General features: G+C 60.8%; 1 protein-coding gene across 7 annotated transcripts; it reads right to left on the bottom strand.

Annotated features, from left to right (window-relative positions):
- Positions 1–388: 388 nt before the first annotated feature.
- Positions 389–23,563, bottom strand: D2HGDH (D-2-hydroxyglutarate dehydrogenase). Of its 7 annotated transcripts, none has more exons than XM_045867547.3 (10): positions 23,501–23,563; positions 22,279–22,646; positions 16,711–16,768; positions 15,871–16,010; positions 15,028–15,221; positions 14,342–14,510; positions 11,774–11,917; positions 8,106–8,248; positions 4,683–4,848; positions 389–1,487 (listed from the first exon to the last, which is right to left on the bottom strand). In XM_045867547.3, the coding sequence occupies exons 2-10, from the start codon at positions 22,634–22,636 to the stop codon at positions 1,228–1,230; spliced, it is 1,632 nt and encodes a 543-aa protein (XP_045723503.1). In that variant the 5' UTR covers positions 22,637–22,646; positions 23,501–23,563; the 3' UTR covers positions 389–1,227. The 7 variants fall into 7 exon arrangements, with proteins under 7 accessions (XP_045723503.1, XP_045723507.1, XP_045723504.1 ...); XM_045867551.3 differs by having other exon boundaries at positions 22,279–22,438; positions 23,501–23,555; XM_045867548.3 differs by lacking the exon at positions 23,501–23,563 and adding an exon at positions 23,147–23,279.
- Between the last annotated feature and the right edge of the window lie 1,606 nt (positions 23,564–25,169).

The raw sequence follows: 25,169 nt of genomic DNA, 5'->3' as shown, positions 1-25,169 counted from the left end.
GCCACCTCCTCCCTGGGACCCCCGGTCACTGGACCACCTTAAAGTGCCCCCTACTCTCGCAGAAGACACCTAAAATCTTCCGCCTTTTACGATGTCATGCATGTTCATTCTCCACAGTCCTCCGACTCGCTGACAGCCACCTTGCAGCCCCAACACCCCCAGTGCACACCACCACCACGAACCGCCTCCCACGGCTCCAGGAAACCCTCAGGAGGCCAAGCCCATGGGGTTTTAAGTCAGTCGGGGGCGGGGATGGGAGCAGAGGAAGGAGTGGGGCCAGGGGTCACTGTGTCGGCCCCCAGTGTCCCCGTGCTCAGGGAACAGGCACCTGCAGGCACCTCACCACGGGCTTCACGAGACTTTTCTAGTAACAGAAGCAAGGAGAGCGTCATGATTAATTCCCATTTTACTGGACGTTCATTACAGCCGAGAGAGAGCACGTGTCTGGACCGTCTCCACAGCCCCAGGAGCGGCCCAGGCCTGGGCAACAGCGGGGAGCGGGTCAGGGGGCACTGCGTGCGCCAAGCCGCCCCACAGCACACGCCCGCTTGGGCACATCGGGGCTTCTCACCCTGGCCTCACGGATGTTGGATGCTGAAGCGGGAGTGCAGACACATCTCTGCAAACCAACAGGGTGAGCCCTTAATGACGAACTCTGACAACTGGCTTGCCAATGGATGGGCCCTCTAGAAAATGGGGGAACCATGCCTTACAGGGTGGACACCTTCCCTGTCACTCTGGCCCAAAGCCGCCGGTGACCCAGGCCATCGGTGAGAGTTCTGGACAGACCCCACACTCTCCCACGGAGCTCATCGCCTCTGCCAGGGACGCATACTGTGTGGGGGACCCAGTGACGGGCCACGCATGCCCCCTCCCACAGCTGCAGCCCACCGCCGAGCGTAATGTGGCCTGGTCTCCCTGCCCACCTAGCCCCCCCAGGACGTCAGCAGGAGGCCCTCTCCCAGCGGGCAGAGGGGTGGACAGTGCCCACGCAGAGACTGAGAGAGCAGACCAGACAGCCCAACAGGATTGCCAGGGCAGCCAGGAAGAATCCCGCCCGGGGGCCAACTGGGCCCCTCCAACTGGTGGCTGGACCACCCCGCCTGCTGCTGCCCTACGGCACGGAGACCCCCAAGCTCACCCCAACCCTGCAGGCCCACCGCGACAGGCAAAACCAGAGCCGGGCCAAGGCCCCTCCAGCGTCTCCTGCTGACCCCAAAGGCCCTGTCAGGCCTGGGCGGGCAGCGTCTTGTAGGGGTTCAGGATGCCCTGGGGGTCCAGGAGGGCCTTGAGCTGCTGCATGAGCCTCAGGGCCTCGGGCGGCTTGCTGTAGCTGAGGACGCCTCTCTTCCTGAAGCCCAGGCCGTGCTCGGCGCTGACGCTGCCCCGCTGCCTGGCCGTCCACTCGTACACGTAGGGTTCCAGGGCGTCTAGCAGCGACGGGCTGAAGGCCTCTGACGTCACATTGAGGTGCAGGTTACCGTCCCCTGCAGGGACAGGGATCCCTGGGTCAGGCCGGGCAGGCAGAGACCCCCTCCCTGACAGGCCCCAGTCCTGCCCTGCCCTCACACCTGGTTCCACGCCTCGTGCCACTGGTCACTAGCCTGCAGTGACCGAAGTGGCCTGTTGGTGACCACTCCAAGTCCTCCCCTCTACCTGCACGGCCCCTCTGAGGCTCCCAGCTCACAGTGACCGACCACCCACCCGGCCAGTGAGCGTCCTGGGCCCAGACCACACCCATGGCTATCACCAGACCCACACCTCCCACCAGTGCCCACGGCAGCCTCTGCAGACAGCTCCATATGCCCGCCAATGCCCACTGCAAAGCCCTGGCCCCGTGCTCTCTGGCCTCGCTGAGATATCCAGACACGCCCTGGCTCTGGCTCTGTGGACGGCCTGGCTCACCGCCCACATGCGCCCCCCTCGGGGGCCCCAAAGCAATGACGAGACACAGGATGAAGCCAAGGCAAGGCGGGCAGGAGCCCCAGGGCCGGGGCCGTGATAGCTGGCTGCTGTCTGGCCGGCAGAGGAGGGAGGCAGGACTCCGTGGGCCCTGGCAGACAGGCCTGTAGTGAGGCCCTCACCTGGGAGGCGAACATTCAGTGCAAGAGCAAGTGCAGATGCGGACAGGAGGCCCCCGCTCCCACACTCGGAGGTCAGGAAGGTGGGAAGGGACGAGCAGATGGGGGTTGGGCCCGGGGAGAGTTGCTGCCCACTGTGAGGGGCAGAGAGCCTCGTTAGCCAACAGGAGGGGCTCCTCGGGGCTGCAGCAAACAGAGCAAACCCCAGGGCAACACAGGGGGCAGGCCTGGGGCCTCTGACCCAGTGACTTAGAGCTTCTCATGTGCCACCTCCCTCCGGGCCTGTTAGATGTAGGGAACACAAGAGGGAGCCCCTCCCGCCAGAGCGTACCGCTGCCACCTGAGGGCAGAGGCTCCAAACCCCCCACGGAAGGGCCTGCACACCCATCAGCCAGCCTGCACAGGGTCCGGCTAGAATTCCCACTACCTCGGCGGTCCCACGGACCCTGAGCTGGAACATAGGAGAGGTTCTAGCAGGCGGGACCCCGGTCCCCACCCCCACTCGCACCCCCTGCACAAGCCTCAAGTAGTCCGACCCAGGCCTCAAGTAGTCCCCACAGACAAAGCCCTGAGATATACGAGCCCACACCAAAAATTCCACACACACAAGAAAAGCAGCCACCACGAGCAAGAGCCAGCAAACCTGACCCACAAAGGCTTCATATCCTGCAATTTCCAGAAGAAGAGCACAAATGCTTCATATGTTTACAGAAATAAGAGATAAAGAAGGTAAGACTGACCAAACATCTTAAACATCTCAACCAACTTCCCAGAAACGGAAAATACCAATCACTGAAAGGTCGAAGTCGACAAACAGGTTTCGATGGGTGTTACTCACGGCAGAGATAAGCGACACGCAAGAGAAATCTGAACACAGGTGCAGTCAGAGCTGGGCAGCAGGGAAAGCGGACGGGAGCCGCAGGGGTGGGGGGAGGGGGACAGGCAGAGCCATCGCCACCGCCCCACGGCGCCCGGGTGGACACGCAAGCGCTCACCCAGACAAACCAGTGACACGGAAGAGAAGAAAAACACGGCAAGTCAGCACCGCGGAGTGTTCGGGTCGAAGAAAGCCTGAGCAACAGAAGTAACGCCGCCGGCAAATGAAACCCGTGGAGCTCTGTCACCTCCCGCCCTGCAGACGGGAAACGAGGCTGAGACTCGCAGAGGCCGCGGCACCAAAGAGGGACGCAGGCGTGGCTGAGCCTTGACCAACACAGCTGCCTAACACCAGCACCGCTACCCGGGGCGCAAAACAGAACCAAAATACGCCCCAAGAGGGGCACCCGGGTGGCTCAGCTGGGGAAGCATCTGCCTTCCGCTCGGGTCATGGTCCCAGGGTCCTGGGATCGAGCCCCGCGTCAGGCTCCCTGCTCCGCGGGGAGCCTGCTTCTCCCTCTGCTGCTCCCCCTGCTCATGCTCTGTCTCTCAAATAAATAAAATCTTTTAAAAAATAAAAAATGAAGACAACAAACGACAAACTGCATGACAAAGAGACCATCCCCGTGTCGTCTACAAAAGACACGTCTAAGCTGTAGGACGGAAAACGGTGGAAAGTAATGGGAAGAAAAACATGTCAGAAAAAGACTAAATTCAAGGAGCCCGTGTGACCGGGTCCGAGGCCAGAGCGAATCCAGCAGTCAGAAGAGTCTGTCGTGCTGAGAGCCCGTTTACCCCAGAATGAAATGACAGGTGCGACCTCCTGTCCTTGAGGCTGACGGAGCCACAGGAGAAGGACGCAGCCTGTCACCATTGTGCGGACTGCTGACCGCCGCTCCGTGGCCGGCGCCCACGGGATGCACAGCGCACAAACCTTCAGCCTTGAATCTTCACCGCAGCTCCCACCAGATGGCCAAGGAGGCGGTAACGCCAACCAGTCAGACCCCTCGGGCCCGAGGGAGAGACCACGGTCACGCCGCTGTGGGGTGATGATGGCGTCCAGCATGGACACAGGGAAGGGACCTACAGGATGCTACAGCCCAGGACGAGGCCGGGGAAAACCCTGCACAGAACACAGGCACGCAGACCAAACAAGACGCAGAGGGCCGTGGCCGAGCCGGGCGACCCCCGGACCACAGCCGCACCTGTGCAAGGGGCCCGCCAGGAAGCGGCCTCGCTGACCCTAGGGAAACCAGCCCAGTCGCCCCGCCAGACGCCGGAGAAGCTCCCGACTCGCACAGCACCCGCTCCTGACGTGCCCAGTGGGCGCCCGGGCGCCGGCGGCGGCAGAGGCTGTACTCTGCCCCACGAGGAGGAAGGCTGGCCCGCGGCCTCCCCTCCCCACCCCCGGCCCTCGGAAGATGCCAGTCCTCCACCACCCTACACCCCCTGCTTCTCCCTCTCCCTCTGCCTGCCGCTCCCCCTGTTCGTGCTCTCTCTCTCGCAAATAAATAAAATCTTGAAAATAAAAAAAATAAAATGCTTCCAGCTGGTGAGGGCGAGGGGGAGGGAGCTCGTCAGCGATACCGCAGGCCAGGCCGAGGGAAGGGCACTGCGGCGGCCAGTCAGAGGTCCCTTCCAAAATACCCAAAGAACCATGAAGACGATTAGGGTTCTCCCAACAACCAGGATCCCCCATCACCGCCCGACCCCAGAACGGCTCACCCAAGTGGCCATAGCCCACCACGTGCTTGGCCCGCGAGCCAAGGCGGGCGCGCAGATCGGGCACAAGGTCGTAGAGCCTCTCGGTGGGCAGGGAGAGGTCGTATTTGTACACGTAGCCGTCCTGGCTCAGCGCCTCCGAGATCCTCTCCCTCAGGGCCCACAGCGCCTAGGACGGACAGAAAACAGACAAGTCAAAGGGAGCACCGTGAGGGTATCTGTGCTCACAGCAGTTAGAACGCTGGTGGCCTGGGGTGACCGGGAAGGTCACGACGGAACCTTCCAGGCGACTGAAATGTTGTGTTGTGACAAGCATGGGGCTCTGATCCAAGAGTCCGTACTGGACGAGGCCCCAGAAAGCGGCCACGGCTCACCCCAGGACACACCGACGGCCCCTCTCCAGGAGGACGGAGGATACTCTGCGTGATGGTCGGGGCCGCCGGTCGGTGAGGGAACCTCAGTGACAGCAGAGTCGGGCAGGGAAGACACTGCAGAGGGACGGGGCCGTGGGGCCCTGGGCTGCCCAAGACACACACAGGCTGCGGGCGGGCAGGGGTGCTGGCAGCTGGAGCAGGAACGTGAGGGTGGCGCGGGGGCGCTGAGGGGGTCTGGGGAGCGGGGGGCTCATCACATCACTGCCCTTCCAGACAAAGCCGCCCATGGTTTACTGGCTCGGCTGGCTGACCGGTCATGGTAGACACTTGAAGTCCTGGTCACGGAGCGGAGGAAAGAGAGCCGCATGCGCCATCGCTCCGCTGTGGGGCTGGCCCCTGTCCTGCCCTCCACATGTCCCCCGAGTCAGGAACTGTCATGGCAAAGTTCCAGTGCGGGAAGCACTGGTTCCTCCTGTTTTTCCACACGAGCACAGAGCCAGGACCGCCCCCAGAAGAGCAGCAAGAACCCCTTACTGCCACGGACACCGCCAGTGTCTGGTTTCCCCGATTCTCTCATCGGCTTTTGGGGTCACTGCGAGGTCCCTCTGTGCCCTCTCCCCGACTCTCTGCGCCCAACCTTCAGCGGCTCCCGCCCGCCACCTTCCTCACACAGCCAGACCAGCGATGACCCCGCACAGCTCGCCGTGCCGCTGGACCCAAGCTGGAGCGCTGTAGGGCCGTCCTGCCGCCCACAGGCTCCTCCCCGTCCATTCACATCCGCCACATGCTACCGCGGCCACAGACCTGCTCGCCCCTTGCCTGCCACCCACCCTCTCTGCTCATCCCACCATCTCCGGATGCTCTGGAACCGGGCAGGCACAAGCCCCTCGGGGCCCCAGTGCTCCTGCAAAGGTATCCTTGAGGCTTGTTCCTGCTTCCCTCCTATCTTTGCTCAAAGGCCCCTTCGGGAATGTCCCCCGGCCACCACCATGCCACGTCCTGCCTACCAGGGCAACGCCATCTGCGAGGGGAGCCGGCCCAGCTCCTCCGGTGTGCCGGGGCCGCTGGAGAACGCCGCTGTGGAGTCAGCGGTCTAGACCGAGCAGGGACCAGCGTGGGTGCCCGCGCAGCCCCATGCCGCCGCCCACCCCAGGCAGCCGGCTCTCGGGACTCGCTGTGGCCGACGAGCCTTGAGCAGCACTGCCTGCCAGCCCCCAGCACAAGCCTGGAGCACCTTCTGGTGGAGATGGGACTGGGCATGGGCCAGCGCGCAGCGGGGGGCCTCTGTCCTTACTGCCCCCAAGGCCCGGGGTTGCTCCTCACTCCCACTGCCAACACACAGCACATTTAGGAAGAAACAGAGACAAATGTGGAGACACAGTTACGCGCCTTTGGCAGCACAGAACAGCACCGAGCCCGTCCTGGGAGTGAAGGACTTGCCCACGTCCCTCCGGCTGGTGTAGCCTGCACGACACTGCGGGAGACTCACAGGACACCCGGAGGACACAGCCAGATGCCCTGCCCGGTCCTCCCTCCAGTGGGGAGGTCACCCAGTGGGGACAACAGAGTGGTGGGGGCGGGGCGGGGAGACAGGTCCTCACTCCCCAACAGGACGAGGCCGCAGCGTGAGGCCCTTCGTCTGCAGGTGGGGTTGGACGCGCCCAACAGCGCTGGAACTCCTGACTTAGTATTTACTAAACTCACAAAACAACCGTGAAGAAGAAGGTTTAATAACAAGGTACACCAGGAAACCCAACAGGTCCACCGTAAGAGGTAGCCTGAGACCCGGCTCCTCACTCACGCCCGGGGGCGCCCAGATTCACATACAGCCTGGCCTAGACGCATGTCCTCCTCCCTCAACCCTGCCCCAGCTGGCCACTTTCACACCACAGCCCCAGGGACCACGGTGCACAAATATGGGACAGTGCCTCCCAGTGCCCCAGGTCCCCCAGGATGGTGATGGGGGCTCCCGGCGCCCCAGACCCCCCAGGATGGTGACAGGGGCTCCCGGCGCCCCGGATTCCCCAGGATGGTCACGGAGGCTCCCACTGGGTGGCTCAGTCAGTTAAGTGTCCAATTATTGGTTTCGGCTCAGGTTATGATCTCAGGGTTGTGAAATGGAATCCGGCGTCACACTCCACGCTTGGCAGGAAGTCTGACGTTCTCTCCCTCTGCCCCTCCCTCCCAACTCACGCTCACACACTGTCTCTCAAATAAATAAACCTTTTTTTTTTTAAGATTTTATATTTGAGAGAGAGAGAGCATGAGGGGGGGAGGGTCAGAGGGACAAGCAGGCTCCCCGCTGAGCAGGGAGCCCCATGCAGGACTCGATCTCGGGACTCCAGGATCATGACCTCAGCCGAAGGCAGACGCCCAACCAACTGAGCCACCCAGGCGCCCTCAAATAAATGTTTTTTAAAAAGTAAATAAAGGGCGCCTGGGTGGCTCAGTTGGTTAAGCGACTGCCTTCGGCTCAGGTCATGATCCTGGAGTCCCGGGATCGAGTCCCGCATCGGGCTCCCTGCTCAGCGGGGAGTCTGCTTCTCCCTCTGACCCTCCCCCCTCTCATGCTCTCTATCTCATTCTCTCTCTCAAATAAATAAATAAAAAATCTTAAAAAAAAATAGTTTAAAAAAAATAAAAATAAAAAGTAAATAATAAATAAGGGCGCCTGAGTGGCTCAGTCAGTTAAGCGTCTGCCTTCAGCTCAGGTCATGATTCCAGGGTCCTGGGATCAAGCCCCGCATCGGGCTCCCTGCTCCTCCATCTACCCCTCCTCCCTGCTCATGATCTCTCTCTCACTCTCTCTCTCAAATAAATAAATAAAATCTTTAAAAAAAAAAAGTAAATAAAAAATTAAATTAAATCAAATTCATGAAATAAAATAAAATACCGCTGATAATGACGAGACCCAAAGTACATTTCCCAAGAGGCAGGACACCTGCTCACGTTCAGACACCACGCGCTCTGAGCTGAACACGGGGCTCTGCGCAGACGTCCTGGACCAGCTGAGCGCGAGGGACGTAAGGAGGCGCCAGCAACACCCACGCACCTTGAGTTTCATCTGGTCCGTGGCCAGGGTCCCGTCCGTCACCAGGCCAGAGCTCAGCACCTGCTCCAGGAAGTCACTCAGCTTCTCAGCATCGTGGTCCGCTCTGGAGCCTGAGGTCTCGATGAGGACATAGAACGGACTTTCTGGAAGGCACAGAATGGGTGAACAGAGGCCATCGGACAGAGCTAGGAGGGGTCTGGGCCAGCCTGGCTGAGCGTCTCTGACGGCCCTCGTGCGGCCCACGGAGCAGGAAGACTCGGTCCAGGCTTTATCTCCAATGGCTTAAAAATAGGTCTTTCATGGGGCACCTGGGGGGCTCAGTCGGTTACACACCCGACTCCTGGCTTCAGCTCGGGTCGTGATCTCAGGGTCGTGGGATCGAGCCCGTCAGGCTCCGCGCTCAGCAGGGAATCTGCTTGTTCCTCTCCTTTTACGCCTCCCCCGCTCTAGCGTGCGCTCACTCGCTCTCTCAAATAAATATAAAAATAAAAACAGGTCCTTCATGGGGCGCCTAGCTGGCTAAGTGGGAGGAGTGTGACTTTTGACCTCAGGGTTGTGACTTCAACCCCCACGCTGGGTGTAGAGATTACTAAAAAAATAATAAAATAAAATAAATAAAAATAGGTCTTCCACTGAAAGAGAAACCGCACTCCCCAGAAACATATGAACCACCCTGAGCGACGCCATGACACTTGCACGGGGCTGTGGGCGAGGAGCCTCCTCACCAAACCACGGTGGTGGGGAGGCCATGGGCTGAAGGAGAGGCCCCCGTGCCCATAACGGCCTGTGATGCCCATAATGCACAGCGCAACATGCAAAAAGGCATGATTTTACCCAACATATCTTTTTTAAAGTTTAAAAAAAATGCTTTAGGAACTATAAAAAAATGTTAAGCCTGTTTATTTTTCTTTTTCTTTTTTTTTTTTTTAAAGATTTTATTTATTTATTCACAAGAGACAGAGACAGAGAGAGAGAGAAGCAGAGGGAGAAACAGGCTCCCAAGGAGCAGGGAGCCCGATGTGGGACTCGATCCCAGGACCCTGGGATCATGACCTGAGCCGAAGGCAGACGCTTAACCATCTGAGCCACCCAGGCGCCCAAGCCTGTTTATTTTTCAAGGCTACTGTGAATTTATTTTTAACTTACTGAAATCAACGAAAACTCACCAAATGCACAGCTCTTCCTTTTAGCACTACATTAAAAGTGCCTTCCAGAAAAATACTACAAACCTGTCCTACTATAAAGAGAACAAGTGTTTTCCAGATATCGACATTTTTCCGTGCTGAAATGCAAATTCTGCTCTTTATTTTATGTCCTAGAAAACACTGGGAGGGTTTTAATTTCGATTGGCTCCTTTTCCAACTACAAAAGTAAAACATGGTTATAAAAGGGAATCTGGAGGGGCGCCTGGGTGGCTCAGTTGGTTAAGCGACTGCCTTCTGCTCAGGTCATGATCCTGGAGTCCCGGGATCGAGTCCCGCATCGGGCTCCCTGCTCAGCGGGGGGTCTGCTTCTCCCTCTGACCCGCTTCCCTCTCGTGCTGTCTCTCATTCTCTCTCTCAAATAAATAAATGAAATCTTTAAAAAAAAAAAAAAAAAAGTAAATGTTCTTTAAAAAAAAAAAAAAAGGGAATCTGGAAAACAAAGACAAATAAAAATGAAAAAACAAATTGCCCGCTTGCAAAATATAACGACCGAGCATGTTTTGACAGTGCTCCTTCCTGTCTGCTTCCACAGTCAAAGAGATCTGCACACTGAAACCTGCCTGGGACAGTAGGGTGGCCTCTACTGGGTGGCGGACCCTCCATCCACCGAGGGATGCTGTCCACGCAGGGACCCTCCATCCGCCCAGGGATGCTGTCCACACAGACACCCTCTATCCACCCAGGGTCCTTCTGTCCACCCAGGGATGCTGTCCATGCAGGGACCCTCCTGTCCACCCAGGGACCCTCCATCCACCCAGGGATGCTGTCCACGCAGGGACCCTCCATCCACCCAGGGATGCTGTCCATGCAGGGACCCTCCATCCGCCCAGGGTCCCTCCATCCACCCAGGGATGCTGTCCACGCAGGGTCCCTCCATCCACCCAGGGATACTGTCCACACAGGGACCCTCTATCCACCCAGGGTCCCTCCATCCACTGAGGGATGCTGTCCACGCAGGGACCCTCCATCCGCCCAGGGATGCTGTCCACGCAGGGACCCTCTATCCACCCAGGGTCCCTCCATCCACCCAGGGATGCTGTCCACACAAGGACCCTCCATCCACCCAGGGATGCTGTCCACACAGGCACCCTCTATCCACCCAGGGTCCTTCTGTCCACCCAGGGATACTGTCCACACAGGGACCCTCCATCCGCCCAGGGATGCTGTCCACGCAGGGACCCTCCATCCGCCCAGGGATGCTGTCCACGCAGGGACCCTCCATCCGCCCAGGGATGCTGTCCACGCAGGGTCCCTCCATCCGCCCAGGGATGCTGTCCACACAGGGACCCTCCATCCGCCCAGGGATGCTGTCCACGCAGGGACCCTCCATCCGCCCAGGGATGCTGTCCACACAGGGTCCCTCCATGCACCCAGGGATGCTGTCCATGCAGGGACCCTCCATCCGCCCAGGGACCCTCCATGCACCCAGGGATGCTGTCCACGCAGGGTCCCTCCATCCACCCAGGGTCCCTCCATCCACCCAGGGATGCTGTCCATGCAGGGTCCCTCCATCCACCCAGGAATGCTGTCCACGCAGGGACCCTCCATCCGCCCATGGGCCCCCCATCTTTCCAGTGACTGTATCATACCTTATTTCTTTACTACTGGATATTTAGATTGTTTCCCGGTTTCTCATACTAAAAGCAGTGCCCTATTAAAAATTCAGAGTGTAAAGATCTTTCCGTATTTATGACTGCTAAGGACTAAGTTGTGTTCCCCCCGAATTCCCACAGTGAAGCCCTCACCAACCCCCAATTTGACTGTAGGGCGGTAATTAAGATTACATTAGCCGTAATGTAAGGGTGGGGCCCTGATCCCACAGGACTGCTGCCCACTTTGGAGGAAGAGGCACCACTGATCTCCCTACACACAAAGGCCAGGTGAGCACACGGCAAGGACATGGCCAGCCGCACTGGAAACCGGCCAAGCTGCCCCACGATCTCACACCCCCAGCCTCCAGGACCGCGAGAAGCAAGCGTCTCGTGCGCACGCCCCAGTCTGTGGCGTCTGCCGGGATCGCCTGCGCTAAAACCACCACCGTTTCTGTAGGACGATCTCAGAAGTGGAAATACCAAGATCCACAGCGGAACGTTTCTGTCCTCCAGGTGCGTGATGCCAAACTGCTTTCTGAAACGCTGAGCCGGCGTTCTGTCCCCTAACGCGCAAGGACGCCCTGCGAGCCTCCACGGAGGGGTGGCCCCTCTTGGCCGAAGAGAAGCATTTCTGACCAGCGCACTGTGGCTTCCCAGAGACCCTGGCAGCACCCACTGAACCAGCTCTGAGGGCACGCTCACGACGCGGGTCAGAGAACCACACGCTCGTCGGTTACGGCGACGCCGGAGCTGCGCAGGCTGCTCCTCGCCACCCCCCACTCTGCGGACAGGACTGCCGGCCCGTGAGCGGGCCCCACGAGCCAGGTGTGAGGGCAGCGGCGGGTGCCGCCCGCCCACGGGGGCCCAGTACCTTGCACCGGGCTGGTGAGGCGCAGGTGGTGCGTGACCAGCCGCATGCACTCGGCGTCCAGGAACTCGTACGCAGACAGGATCTCACCCAGCAGCCCCCTGCAGCTGCTGAAGGTCTGCAAAACCTCAGCAAAGCCTGGACAACCTGCAAAGACAGCAGGACCTCAGGCACAGGCACCAGAGCCCCGGCCGGACCACCCAGGGGTCCCTGTAGAGCAGCTGTGCCAAGCGGCCCCGGCGGGCGGGGGTCCTGGCGAGTGGGGCGGCCCGAGCAGCAGAGCACCCCACAGGGACACCTGCTGGTCAGCGGCACGCATGTCACGGTAGTGGTGATCAGGGAGGAAACGCTCGTGGAGAACCCAGGGCGCTCAGGAAGGTGGCGGGGCCAGAGGGCCGTGGCGCAGACATGGGGCCAGAGACGGGGCCACGCTGGCCAACGGCTTCACCATGTTTCTCTCAGCACAGTGAGCATTGGGTTTCCAGCAGCCATGGGTGAGTCACTCAACTTACGGGACAAGGAGAGTCTCTGAGGCGCCCCAGGCCCAGGGAGCCGGCCATGCAGCAGCCGGGGGCAGATGGGAAGGGCCCAGGAGACTGACCCTGCACTGGGGAGGGGGTGGGACGTGCAGGGTCTTCCGGGCCGAGATGGGACGCGCTGACCGGCCCTGTGGGCGTCAGGGGAGTGTGTCCACAGAGCACAAGGCCAGGCACAGAGGCCTGCTCTGCACACCCAGGAACACGTGGAGGTCCCATGGCTGGAACGTGGGGCTGGATGCGGCGGGCTCGGCCGCCTGGGGGCCACAGCTGACGGGAACGCTGGCAAACGGAAAACAGACGGGAAACTACCCAGAACGTGACGCGAGTGTAAAAGGGTGGAATCCGTGGGAGAGAGATTAAGAGGACAGACTGCAAAGCTGTGTCGTGGGTCCAACCACAGTCCTCAAGGGGGAGGAAGACGGTGCAGACTTGAACTGACGAGACACCAAGACACAGGCTTAGGAGGCTCAAAAGATCCGAGGTAAAAATGTGCGCTCACAGGCAACAAACCCCAAACCACAGACGGCCAAAGATAAAGAGATAATCTTTAAAGTCACTAAAGAATAAAGCGCCAGAAACACTGGGAGCGGCGGCCGCGGAGGGTGGCGGGCCTCCCCACAACCCACCGCACAAGCGCAGGACACAGGATGATCTTCAGCGGCCTGGCTTGTGCAACAGTGTCTCCAGGAGCGAGGGGAGTGAAGGCATTTCGGACAGGCCGGCAGAGACCGTGCTTACAGGGAGCACGGTCCCAGTGCAGAAAGGCAGGCTGAGCGGAGGAAACAGCACGTTTGTAGGAAAACAATAATTACAGCTGAGAGATTAGAGACCATAAGATCCTGCATCCTGCTGTGGGTTCAGACACCGCTAAACGCACCAAACGCAGGGACTGGGAGTTGAGTCACCCGCGGTGACCTCTAGAAGACTAGATGTCTCCACAGCTTCTGACCTAACAGAAGAGGACAGGCTCCGAGTGGAGACGAGACAGGACACGGACTCAGAGGAGAAAGAGATAAGCCCACGTTCACAGTCTGGAAGCAGAGGACCCGAGGGGCAGCTGGGGAGCCCTGTGGGGTCAAGAGGGCTCCCCATGCTGGAAAGTCACAGAATGCACGGTGCACGCTGACAGGGACAGCAGGGGACAGGGCGGGGACAGCACAGGGGACAGGGTGGGGGATAGCGGGGTCAGGGCGGGGGACAGGACAGGGACAGTGAGGGACAGGGTGCGGGATAGCAGGGACAGGGCGGGGATAGTAGGGACAGCGGGGGGACAGGGCGGGGACAGTAGGGGACAGGGACAGCAGGGGGACGGGTGGGGACAGAAGGGACAGCGGGGGGACAGCACAGGGGACAGGGTGGGGGATAGCAGGGACAGGGCTGGGATAGTAGGGACAGCGGAGGGACAGAGCAGGGACAGAAGGGACAGCGGGGGGACAGGGCAGGAACAGTAGGGGGACAGGGACAGCAGGGGGACGGGTGGGGACAGTAGGGACAGCAGGGGGACAGGGCAGGGACAGCAGGGGGACAGCAGGGGACAGGGCAGGGACAGCAGGGGACAGGGCGGGGGCAGGGCAGGGACAGCAGGGACAGGGCGAGGACAGCAGGGGGACAGGGCGGGGACAGGGTGGGGACAGCGCGGGGACAGGGTGGGGACAGCAGGGGGACAGGGCGGGGACAGCAGGGGACAGGGCGGGGGCAGAGCAGGGACAGGGCAAGGACAGCAGGGGGACAGCAGGGGACAGCAGGGGACAGGGCGGGCAGTGTTCCTATGGCTGTGACTGATTCGGGAGTGAACACACCAGAAATGACACCATTTCCCTCAGAGTCAACGAGCCAGACAGGGTGGCAGAGCTGAGCAAAGCCCCAGTTCTGCTCCAGAACAAAGTGTGTTCTGCCCCGAGACGGGGGAGGCTCCCCTGCAGACCTCACCCTGGGAGCACCATCCCTCGGAGAGAAGCCAGGAGAGGTGGGAACGGCCTCCCTCATGCCAACAGACAGGGCACCGAGTGGTGCACCCTGACGGCCTGCCTACCGACGAAAGCCACGTTCACCGCCGTGGGCTTGGGCGGACACTGGATGGACACAGCCGTGATGACCCCCAGTGTGCCCTCCGACCCGATGAAGAGCTGCTTCAGGTCATAGCCCGTGTTGTCCTTCCGCAGAGAGGTCAGGCAGTTCAGGATGGTGCCGTCGGCCAGTACCTAGCCGAGGAGGAGAGAAGCAAGGCCCTACACATGGGCCCTCGTGGACGCCCCTCTCCTCCCGCTCCCACGCCCGGGGGGCCCTCAGAAAGCAGAGCCAGGCATGAGCCCCCACCCCACCCCGGTCGGAGGCCCCGGGGTGACCCCAGGCCTGAGGTGCCCAATCGGGCTGAAAGAAGGACTTTCATGCTCCCACCCCCAGGGAGCTCAGGGCCCAAAGCAGGGTGGCGGGAGGCAGGGCGGAGCAGGGGCGTGGCAGAGACCGCGCTGCGCCGGCCGCGCCCTGTAGACCCCTCATTCACAAGGCTTCCCGACCTCACCCCGTATCGCCCCAACCCCCGAGACCCAGAGAGAGTGCCCAAGGGGGCACAGACCCCCCAGAGCCAAGCCGGGTCGGGGCCCCTGCGGAGACCTCACACGCTGAGCACACTCAGCACTGGGGAGAGGCTGGGGAGCCGGGCCATTCGGACACAGGCACAGGGCACACAGAGGAAAGCGGGCCAGCGCCCCAGCTCACCACTTCCAGGCCCAGGACAGTCCCATGCAGTGAGCCGTAGCGAAGAAACCTCAGGCCACCAGCGTTGGTCGCCACGTTCCCCCCGATGTGGCAGCTGCCCTTGGCCCCCAGGTCCAGGGGCATGACGAAGCCCCTCTCCTCCACGTAGCGGCTGAGCTCCTCCAGGACACAGCCCGCCTGGCACACCAGGGTCCCTGCCGAGCCAAAGCGCTGCCGCGGGTGCTCTCGGCCCAGGAGGGGCCAGGAGACTCATCGCGGGGCCCCTGAGGGGGTCAGCCCTGGGGCGGGGGTCCCCCTCCAAACCCGGACCAAGGAAAGGGAGCGTGTCCCCAGACCCGTCCCCCAGAAGTGACCCTTATCGTTTACCACGAGAAAGAAAAATTGCTAGGGCAAAAGTAGAGAAGAAAGTCCTCAGGCACACACTCTTGCGGAAAAGAGCGGAAGAGTGTCGCTATAAAGGCAGCAGCCCCTCGCCCAGGGCTGATCCCACCACCGGGGACGTGTGACTCTGGGGCGCTGCTGGCATGGAGCTCCCGTGCCCAGGTGCCCCCAGCACAGAGGATGCCCCACCCCAAATGCCCTGCTGGACAGACTGCTGGGGCCACTGAGCAGGAGGCGCCTGATGCTTCCCTGTACCCCACCCTTTGCACCCCATTTCCAAGGGCCTTCCTGGTCAGAAAATGTCAGAGTCGGAGGGGCTGCGGCAAAAGCCCACCCCCTTCACCTCAGCCCCACCGCACAAGCCACCTCAGTGACAGGCCAGAGAGCACCCCAGGGCAGACAGAGCCGGGCCTCTCCTCCCCATCCCGGGGCCCCCACCACCCGGCCGCAGTGCAGGCTTACCTGACACGCTGTGGAAGCTGATGACCTGGTTCATCTGGGCGGTGGACAAGATGATCTCATCAAAGACGGGCACGCTGCCCCCCACCATGCCCGTGTTTCCCCCCTGCGGGTTCACAGCCAGGTTCCTCTCATGACAGTACCTGGGACAAGCACAGGACGGGTATCGGGGTCCTGTCTGTCCACCCACACCACCGTCCCTGCAGGACGCAATCCAGGCCAACCCTGGCTGCGAGCCCACCGAACCTTGAGTCCCCCTTCCTCCTGCCCGTGGCCTCCATGGGGACTTCCTCAGTCCCTGTGCTCGGCTGGTGAGTCTGAGGAGACCGGGGTCTACCCATGAGGCTGCACGGTCCCGGACAGGGTGGCACTCGTGGGGTGAACCTCCTGAGAGGCCACACCCCTCCCTGCACAAGCCCCAGACCAGCAGCACCCCCTGCTGTCCACCAAAAGCAACGCAGCCCCCCACGTGTCTGTTAGACCTCCGCCAGAAACTGGCCTGGAAGCGCAAGGAGCACCTAGACGTGGCGCAGAAACGGCCAGATGGGGAAGACAGAGAAGCGCTCCCATCACAGACACGATGTGACAGCAGTTAACCACTCCGGGCAGAGAAGGAGCAGCTGGAGGGAGCAAAACCCCTCAGGGGCCACCTCTGGAGGGAAGTGAGGGCTTGCTTTCGCAGGGTTTTCTTTATCGTTTTGTTTTCCAATTTCAACGTGAGTTTACTGGCATAGAACAATGAAAGAGTGCTGTTTGCAAAAAAAGGCCTGTCTCCCTCCCTGATGCGTGCCCTCCCCAGGCGCCCAACACGGCCCCGTGGGCCCCCCGGTGCCGGCTCCTCACCTGAGGATGTGAGCCACCTCCTGGGAGGTCCGGGGCCTCAGCAGCACCTTGCCACCACCTGCAACACCAAGGAGCACGTTACACTCACGGAGGGCAGCGCTCAGTCTACCCTCCGGAAAGGGAAGATCCTCCTTCCTCTGCAGGCCACCCGCACAACCGCGGTCAGCAACAAGCCCTTGAACCTCAAGGACAAGGGCGAGGTGTCAAAAACGGGCCCCGCCTCCCTGGGCGGGGAGGCCACGGCACCGATGTCCAGGCCCACGTCCACGGCCGGGGGCACCTGCCTGGCTGCTCGCTGGGAGTGACTGTGTTTCCCCCATAACCGCACATCCCTTGTGGGAAGACACCTGACATCGAGCCAGTGACCTGTCCGAATCCATCCCTCCACCTGTGTGTAGTACTGGACTTTCTGCCGCGGGGAGGGGCTTCCCATCCCCCTCCTATAAGTGTTTCATCAAAGCGGTGTGTGTGCACGGCTCTTGTTTTATGTACCAGGTGCCTGCTCTCAGCTGTTTCGATTTATGGGATGCCCAGAGGTGGCCAGCAGGAGACCCTGGACGCCAGCCCATCAGTGTTCCTGACCACCGCCTCCCAGAGACAGGCAGGCTCTCTCTTTGTTCCAAATGCAGAAGCAGGTGAGGAGGCTTCAGGAAGGCGGGAGGCACAGGACCCACCCCCCCTGCCCCGCGTCAGTGACTTCTCATGCGGCTTTGAGATCTGGCTGTAGTTCTTAGCTTACTTTTTTTTGTTATAAATTATAAATATATATATATTTATAATCCTTACTTTAAATATAACTTAATCATATGTTTACATATTTTAATTTTTAATAAGGGCTCTGTTTCACAACTGGCTTGCTGCAAAATTCTAACAATTTTTCAGTAACTGGCCCTCCTGGCACACCCCTGCCCGAGCCTCCAGGAGGCCTTAGGGCTCTACTGCCCACCTCAGGACACTGGCCAAAGGGAAGCAGCCGTGGATGTGCTGCTGGATGATGACTGTGTTTCCTCTGGGACGTGTGGGAGGAAGCGGGGAAGGAATCTTTGGGCAGACTGCCCCCAAGGTTCAAAACTCCAGCTATGGGGCGCCTGGGTGGCTCAGATGGTTAAGCGTCTGCTTTCGGCTCAGGTCATGATCCCAGGGTCCTGGGATCGAGTCCCGCATCGGGCTCCCTGCTCAGCAGGGAGCCTGCTTCTGCCTCTCTCTCTCTCTCTCTCTCTCTCATGAATAAAAAAAAAAAAAAAAACTCCAGCTATGCCCTAGTCTCCTCTCTCATGTGCACAGAGCCTCAGAGGTTAGGGACAGACTCAAAGGACAGAGGGGAAAACAGAAGCAGCAAAGGCAGAAGGAGCAGAGTCAGAGCTCTGGAGGGCGCCAGTCAGGGACGAGCTGAGGCGAAAGCTCGTGTCCTTCCACTCGACAAAGGCAGGCTCAGCAGACTGGTGGGGGACAGATGCCTTTCACTGGTCTCAGTGGCACCGTCCGCATGCTGCCCACCATCTGCTTCTTCAGCCCTCTTGGCTTCCCAGCAGCTATCCGAGGCCTTCGCTCACTCGGGGTACCACTGGGCTTGGGGCACGAGAGGACCCTCCTGGGGCATGGCCTGTCACCTGTCACAGCATGCACACCCTCAGCGCTCCCAGCGGGCAGTCTCCCTGCCTTCCTCCCAGTGACCAGAGCACCCAGCTACGTCAGGGCTGGCAAACCCCGCGTGCAGACCACGCCCAGCCCGGGCCACGTTTGTAAGTGGAGCCGTGTGGACACAGTTTGATGCCCACTTATTGGGTGTGGCTGCTTTCGGACAACGGACTGTGGCACAGACCGAGTGGCCGGCAAGCCTCAGATCTTGCCCATCTGAACCTCTACAGGACGCTGCTGACCCTGACACATGAAACTGTCACCTCGAACTCGGGTCCTGCCTCTTCTCTCCCAGCTCCCTGGGAACCTGGGCTGAGGGTCTTGCTCCCCAGGCTCCGGGAACGACTCCCCGGCTTGCTCCTCCCACCTCTGGGCAGCAGTCCCTGGGCCCTCCCTGTCCTGCCTCCCGGGGGACAGGCAGCAGTCTCTCACACGCCTCCCCCCTCCCACAGACCGCAGCTCCCACGGCCTCCCCCAGCCTCACCTCAGCAGCACCCACCTGCTTCTGCACAGGCCCCCACTGTCTTTCTCCCTGAGACTGCGACCCCTCCCTGGGCCCGGGTCCCTCCACGCCCACCTCCTGGGCAACTTCACGGCGACCCCCCGTTTCTCACCAAGCTCCTCGCTCTTCCCTCTCTACCAGATCATTCCACTATTAACCTGCTGCAATGGCAGGCTCGTCCGAAACCAGCCCTGAAAAGGAAAAAAACATCTTCTCTTGACCCCGTCCCCACAGCCTCAGCTCTCTGTCCCCCCCGACAGCACAGTGCATCCACCAGACGGGGGTCCCGTCTGCCTCCCAAGCCCCCATGAACAGCTCCAGTGGCACAATGTCACTTCCATGCTACAGACGGCCTCCTGCCACAGTCCCCAGTGCAGCAGCTGCTCCCGACCCCTGCCGATCCCTGCCGACCACTGGCTCCCTCTTTGTTCACACATGCACCAGGTTCCCCGGAGCCCCCGCCACACCTGCTCGGTCCCCTTGGCTGGTGCCTGCTCACCCCCATGGACCACAGCAGTCACCAGCCTCCTCGGACCCTGCCCTGGGCTAGCTGACTTCACAGCCCAATGGGCCCCCTCACGTGTCCATCTGGACTTGTCCAGGCCCAGACCTCCGGCTTCCCCACAGAGCAGCACCTCCTGCCATTTTACTCAGCAAGTGGAAGGCCAGTTCTGCAACTGCTCAGGCCAAGGGGCCCTGTATCCTGACTCCTCTGACACCCTATTCGCCCATGAGCACGTCCTGGACTCTTCCTTCCATACACACAGAACCCGATACCATTTCAGCTGACTGCCTTCGAAGACTCGTGCTCTGCTCCCAGGTTCCACGACTGCAGAGTGAAAGCCTCTCCCCGACACGGCAGCCACCTCAGGTCATGGGCCCCTCTCTCCTCCTGGCCTCCCAGCAGCCCCCCATCAGCTACCAGGACTCACACAGCCCTGAGGTCTCAATGACCTGGCCCCCTCGCTCTCTGACCTCCTCCTCGTCCATCCACTCCAGCTGTACCTGGGCCTATGGCTCCACAAACACGCCAAGCGTGGCCTTGCTCAGAGACTTTGCACTGGCTATTCCTGTCCCAGGACACCCTTCCAGGTGGCTTCCCCAGACTCCAAGGAAACAGCCTGTGATGGGGGCCTCTCCTGGGCACTCATGCCCACCTGGCGTGCAGCTCATGCCACCGTCCCTCAGGTGAGCCTCCTGTCCAGCTTCATGTTTGGAACCCCAGCCCTGCACTATATGCAGACACACAATGAGGTGCCCACCGAAGTTTATGGGGTCCACCCATGAGCAAGGGATCTAATTTTTGGACAGGATACTTACTAACAGTTTCCATTTCAAATAAAAACCATTTTTAAGAAAATTGTAAAATCCTAGTCAGCTTTTACTAGCTGTGTTTTCTATAGAACTTCGAGATTAAAATGTTAAATGATCGTAAGTTTAGACGTGCTTTCTTCCCAAAAGAAAGCCACATAAAAGGGTGATTTAGACAGAAAGTGAACAAATTACTTCAGCAGACACCCCCTGGGCAGGTGCTGTGCATCAAGTCCTGTGGAGTCAGACACGAATAAGCCCCAGTGCCGCCCTCCTGAGCTCAGGTGTCAGCAGGCGGGGGTGGGGGTGGGGGTGGGGGGTCGTCCACACAGGCACACAGACCTCCAGGAAGAGCCCCCAGCACACAGCCAACCCCTGTGCAGGGAGGGAGGGCAGACAGTCTGCATCCCAGTCACAGGGTGCACTTGTTCTGGAAGCCCCAGGAGGAAGACACTCTAAGCCTTGAGCACCCAGGACACTGGGTTCTTACCTGAGGTGGGAGCCCCATCCCCAGTTTGTGGGGCTTGGCACTCAGGCAGCAGTGCTGAGACAGGGCCGGGGCCCAGCTTGGTTGAGCCCAGGGTGGACAGCACCCTCTCCTGCCTCCAGGAGCACCGCACACAAGCCTGCAGGCCCTGTGCAGGTGGTGGGCTCGCAGCCTGGCAACATCTCCCACCCCCCCATGAGGCCCTGACTTAGCAGGCAGGGTGGGGCTGGAAGCCCTTCCAGTCTGGGCACTCAGGCCATAAAGAACAGCCCCAGGAGGGCGCCTGGGTGGCTCCATCAGTTAACATCTGCCTAGGATGGACAGGAAGCCTGCTTCTCCCTCTCCTCCCTGCTCGTGCTCTCTCCCACTATCTCTGTCTCTATCTCGCTCTCAAATAAATACAATCTTTAAAAAAAAGAAGAACAGTCCGAAGACTTCCAAGGTCTCCGGCCTGTCTTTCCCTGCGAGTACAGCGTGTCTCGGTTATCTGAGCCCACACCCTAACTCCATATGCTCAAGACTCCGCACCATTTCCAGACGCACTATACTTCAGGCCGCAGCTGGTTTGGACCCTCTCTCGGAGTTTTCCCTTGCAGTGGCTGAGTCGCCGCCACACAACACCCTCCTTGACTGCTCTTTCAAGTCCCACGTGCACCGGATCCAGCCTTGCCTGCGGTCCTGGCTGCCCAGCGTGTCCCGGCATTCCGTGTCTAATACATAACTTTGTTGTAAACTGGTTGTCTTCTAGCTCTCTTTAACGTTCTAGCAAGAACATCGTATTGGTTTTTGTAACTGTCTGAATAGGCAGCTTACGTTATCTCCGAAAATGTTCCAGGAGAGAACACAGAGTGTTAGAAGCTCTCTCTCACGGGAGAGCTCTGGAAGGCTGAGAATCCAGGAGCTGACGAACAGGCGTGTGCTGAGAGGAAGGAGGCATGGGCGGCCAAACCAGCACCCACGCATCTTGCCCAAGAGAGCTGCCATGGGCAGACTGGGCCTCCCAAAGTACGTCCACATCCTATCCCTCAGATCCTGTGCACGTGCCCTTATTTGGATAAAGGGTCTTTACATACGTAATCAAGTTAAGGATCCTGAGATGAGAAGGTCCTGGACTTAAGGTGATGCCAGGTGCCCTTAAAGAGAAGCAGGGGGATATGTGAGACACAGACACACAGGGAGAGGCCACGAGGAGACGGAGCCGGACATGGGAGTGAAGCGGTCACAGGCCCAGGGGCGCCTGGAGCCCCCAGGAGCTGGAAGAGGCAGGACGGAGCCTCCCTGAGCCTCTGGAGGGAGCATGGCCTGGCCTACGCCTTCCTGTCAGACCTCTGGCCTCCGGGCCTGGGGCAGGGGAAGCTTCTGCTGCACAGTGTGTGGTTCTCCGTCACAGCAGCACCAGGAATCAACGCGCATCCCTCAGAGCAGCCAGGGGGCTCTTTTGTCTTTTGATTTGCGGAGGTCTCGCACCCACCAATAAACCTCTATGAATGTTGTTCTCAGAAGACTTTAAAACCACAATACAGCTTTTCGTCAGCACAAGAAGGGGTATGTGCCAGTGACCCCAGGCTCCTCCACCCAAAGCTCATCACACACCCATCCCCCTGAAGCATGAGGACAGACCCTCACTCACCTCGGACCGTCCTCAGCCAGTCCACGTTGGAAGCTTCCAGCACCTCCGGGTCTGTGACGACCCTGCCGGGGATGATGCGTTCAAAGGCTGCCAGGTCTTCCTCAGACACCACGGAGAATGGCAGCCGCGTCACGGGGTAGCGCTCCTGGGTCAGCACCACCTCGGGGGCACAGGGGGATGTGGATGAGCCGCTTCTGCAGGCCAGGTGTCTGGTGCCCGTGGCCCCCCAAGGGCTGAGCAGGCTGGGGATCCTGGACGCCAATGCCCATGTCCTGGGCTGCACAGAGGCTCCCCGAGCGCACACCACCTGCCACCGGAAGAGCCGCACCAGCTGCCTGGGCACCAGATGGGGCACCATCGCTCCTGCCCTAAAAAGCAAGTGATAGGACCTGCAACTCCGGAATACTACCGAGAGGAAGCCCAGCGCGGCCCAAGTCCAGGTCGGGTCCAGGAAGAGAGGTGTCTTCCAGGGTGAGGCAGTGAGGTTTCGGCCTCCAGGAGAGGCGCGCTGGGGGGCATGGGGGACAGAGGCCCTGGGCGAGCTGCCCTTGAGCCTGACCCAGGGACGGGTTTCCCTCCTGGGAATTCACTGCGCGGCCCACGCTGGCTGGAGCCGGCTTGAGTCCGATTCTAACATTGGCAATAACATAGCTCCCTCTTAACCCCTCCTGCTTCAGCACAAAACCAGGGTCTAAGGCACTGAAAAGGACGGATGCCACTGAATTATGCAACTTAAAATGGTTCAAATGGTAAATTCTGTGTCTTATGTACACATTGTCACGGAGTTTAAAAAGTGCAGAAATTAAAAGCAAGGGTGGGGAAGGGAAGCTTCCCCGGCTGCCGGCCGCGCTGCGGGCGGGCCCCGCACCTGCACCAGCTGGCCCGCCCAGCCGCCCGGGCGAGGGACAGGGGCCAGGGCGGCGCCCCTCCGCGGGCTCCTCCGGCACTCGGCGCTCCGGCCACCCGAGCCGGAACCGGGGCAGTGCTGCCCTCGGGGCTCGCGCCCGCCCTGTGCCCCCGGGAAAGCGAGCGCGGCTCCCCGCCGGAGGAGAAGGCCGTCGGGGCAGCCCTCGGGGCCGAGGGCCGGGACCCGGGGCCACCCACGCCGGGGAAGGGACGCAGCCCCGCGGGCTCGCACTGGAGCACGGCCTTGGGTCGCGACGCCCCCGCCGCCCCGCGGCCCCGCGGCCCCGGCCCCGGGCGGCCGCGCGCGCGCACTCACGTCCGCGCGCCCGTCCCGCCGCCGCCGCCGCCGCCAGCGCCGCACGCCCGACCCAGGACCGACTGAGCCTGCGCACTGGCGTCCTCCGTCCCCGGCCCGGCCCCGCCCCCGCTAGGCCCCGCCCTCCACGGGACAGGAGACCTTCCAGGCCCCGCCCCCTGCCCTGCGGGCGGCTCCTGCGCCCGGCGCGTCATTGGGCCCGTGTCGGACCACGGGACAGCCGACCTTGACCCGTGTGCCCGGCAAGGTTCCACGCACACTCTCCCAGCCCTTCCCGAGGGCCGGCTCTACCGTAGCCCACCCTGACCGCCCCCTTCCTCGTTCTGCTGCGGGGCTCCCTCCAGGGAACTCTGCCCCCCACTCTGCTACCCCCTGAGAACTGTCCCCCCTCCCCGCAGAGCTCTGCCCCCAGCAGGGAACTCTGCCCCCCCCAGGGGTCTCTGGCTACCCCCTGAGAACTGCCCCCCCTCCCCACAGACCTCTGCCCCCAGCAGGGAACTCTGGCTCCCAAGCACCCAGCACCTTGCCCTGACCCCACCTCCAGCCAAAGGGCAGATACTCCAGCAAGTCGGGTAGGCATCACAGGCAGAGCCCACAAAGCTCAGAAAGCGTCCGGTGCACACAGCCTGAACCTTTTCCTGAACAAAGACCCAGAGCTGGGACTCAAGTGCGAAGAGGTCAGAGGGGCCGCACCAAGGCTGGGTGACACGGACACCAGGACCCAGACCTGGCAGGAACGCTGCTCTCACAGCCCCTCCACAGCTGGCCGCCCTGGGCTCTGGCACGCCCTCGACCTCTGGCCTGTGGGGCCTGTTAGGCCTCTGACCTGAGGAAGACAAAGGCGGGGGAGGCCCGCTGGGTGTCCCTGTGGCATCACCCCCAGTGCTGTGACAGCTCCCCGCCTCGTCACGTTCCATTCAGGGGTGCCAGCCACCACCGGGCAGCGCGCTCCCCTCCGGCGTGAGACCCAGCTCCACAGGGCACCCCCTTCCCTGCTCCCCACCTTACCCAAAGCGGTGCAGCCAGCCCCCCAGCTCCGAATCCTAATCAGTGCCCCCGCTACAAGCACACGGGTCTGTGGACACACTCAGACAGATGTTACCGGTCACTTGATCACGGACCAGTCGACCAGGGGCATCGTGGACCTCTGGGACTCAGCAACCTCTCAGAGCCAGTGAAGATTACCACACCCACCCCAAAACAACACACTGGTGTTCCCTTTTCCTAGGCAGTCACCCCCACAAATGGCTGCAAGCACCCTTGGAAGGCCCAGAGGGAAATTCCAGGCCCTTCCTCCAGAACCTCACCCTCCCTCCAGCAAGGACTCTGGGTCTGTGAATTGGTTGTCATCTGGAAAACAGGTCAGAGCCTGGGCCTCTCCGTCGTCGTGACCAAGCTGGGTTTCAGGACCCTGACCATTAACACTCCTCAAGGAAAAATGTCCTAAGTACTATTTAGTTCCCAAAGGGGTCTTCACACCTGTGCAGATTTGGGAGGGCAGACCTTCTGTTCCAGAGAAAGCACTTTATGCCTTTATAAAACAGCAACTCAAAGTATTCTACACAGACGTTTCTTGTGGGCTCAGGCACCAGCTCCTGACACCGCGGCAGCTGAGGCCGGGACTGGCCCGGGCCCATGGCAGCCAAACACCTCTCCTCCCGTTCACTGC

This window comes from Mirounga angustirostris, unplaced genomic scaffold (assembly GCF_029215605.1).
Source record: "Mirounga angustirostris isolate CCGP_5_RB_7025 unplaced genomic scaffold, mMirAng1.0.hap1 SCAF_3, whole genome shotgun sequence".
Classification (NCBI taxonomy): Eukaryota; Metazoa; Chordata; class Mammalia; order Carnivora; family Phocidae; genus Mirounga; species Mirounga angustirostris.
The sequence above is the reverse complement of the archived record's forward strand: the minus strand, read 5'-3'. Positions and strand labels throughout refer to the sequence as shown.

Excerpts from the sequence above, each read along its gene's own strand:
- D2HGDH (XM_045867547.3), bottom strand. The coding sequence starts at position 22,636 with ATGGTGCCCCATCTGGTGCCCAGGCAGCTGGTGCGGCTCTTCCGGTGG. Across the intron at positions 14,511-15,027 it reads CTGTCCTGGGCCTGGAAGTG|GTACTGGCCGACGGCACCAT; the intron begins GTGAGCTGGGGC and ends CTCCTCGGCTAG. Across the intron at positions 8,249-11,773 it reads CCTCACCAGCCCGGTGCAAG|AAAGTCCGTTCTATGTCCTC; the intron begins GTACTGGGCCCC and ends TGTGCCTTCCAG.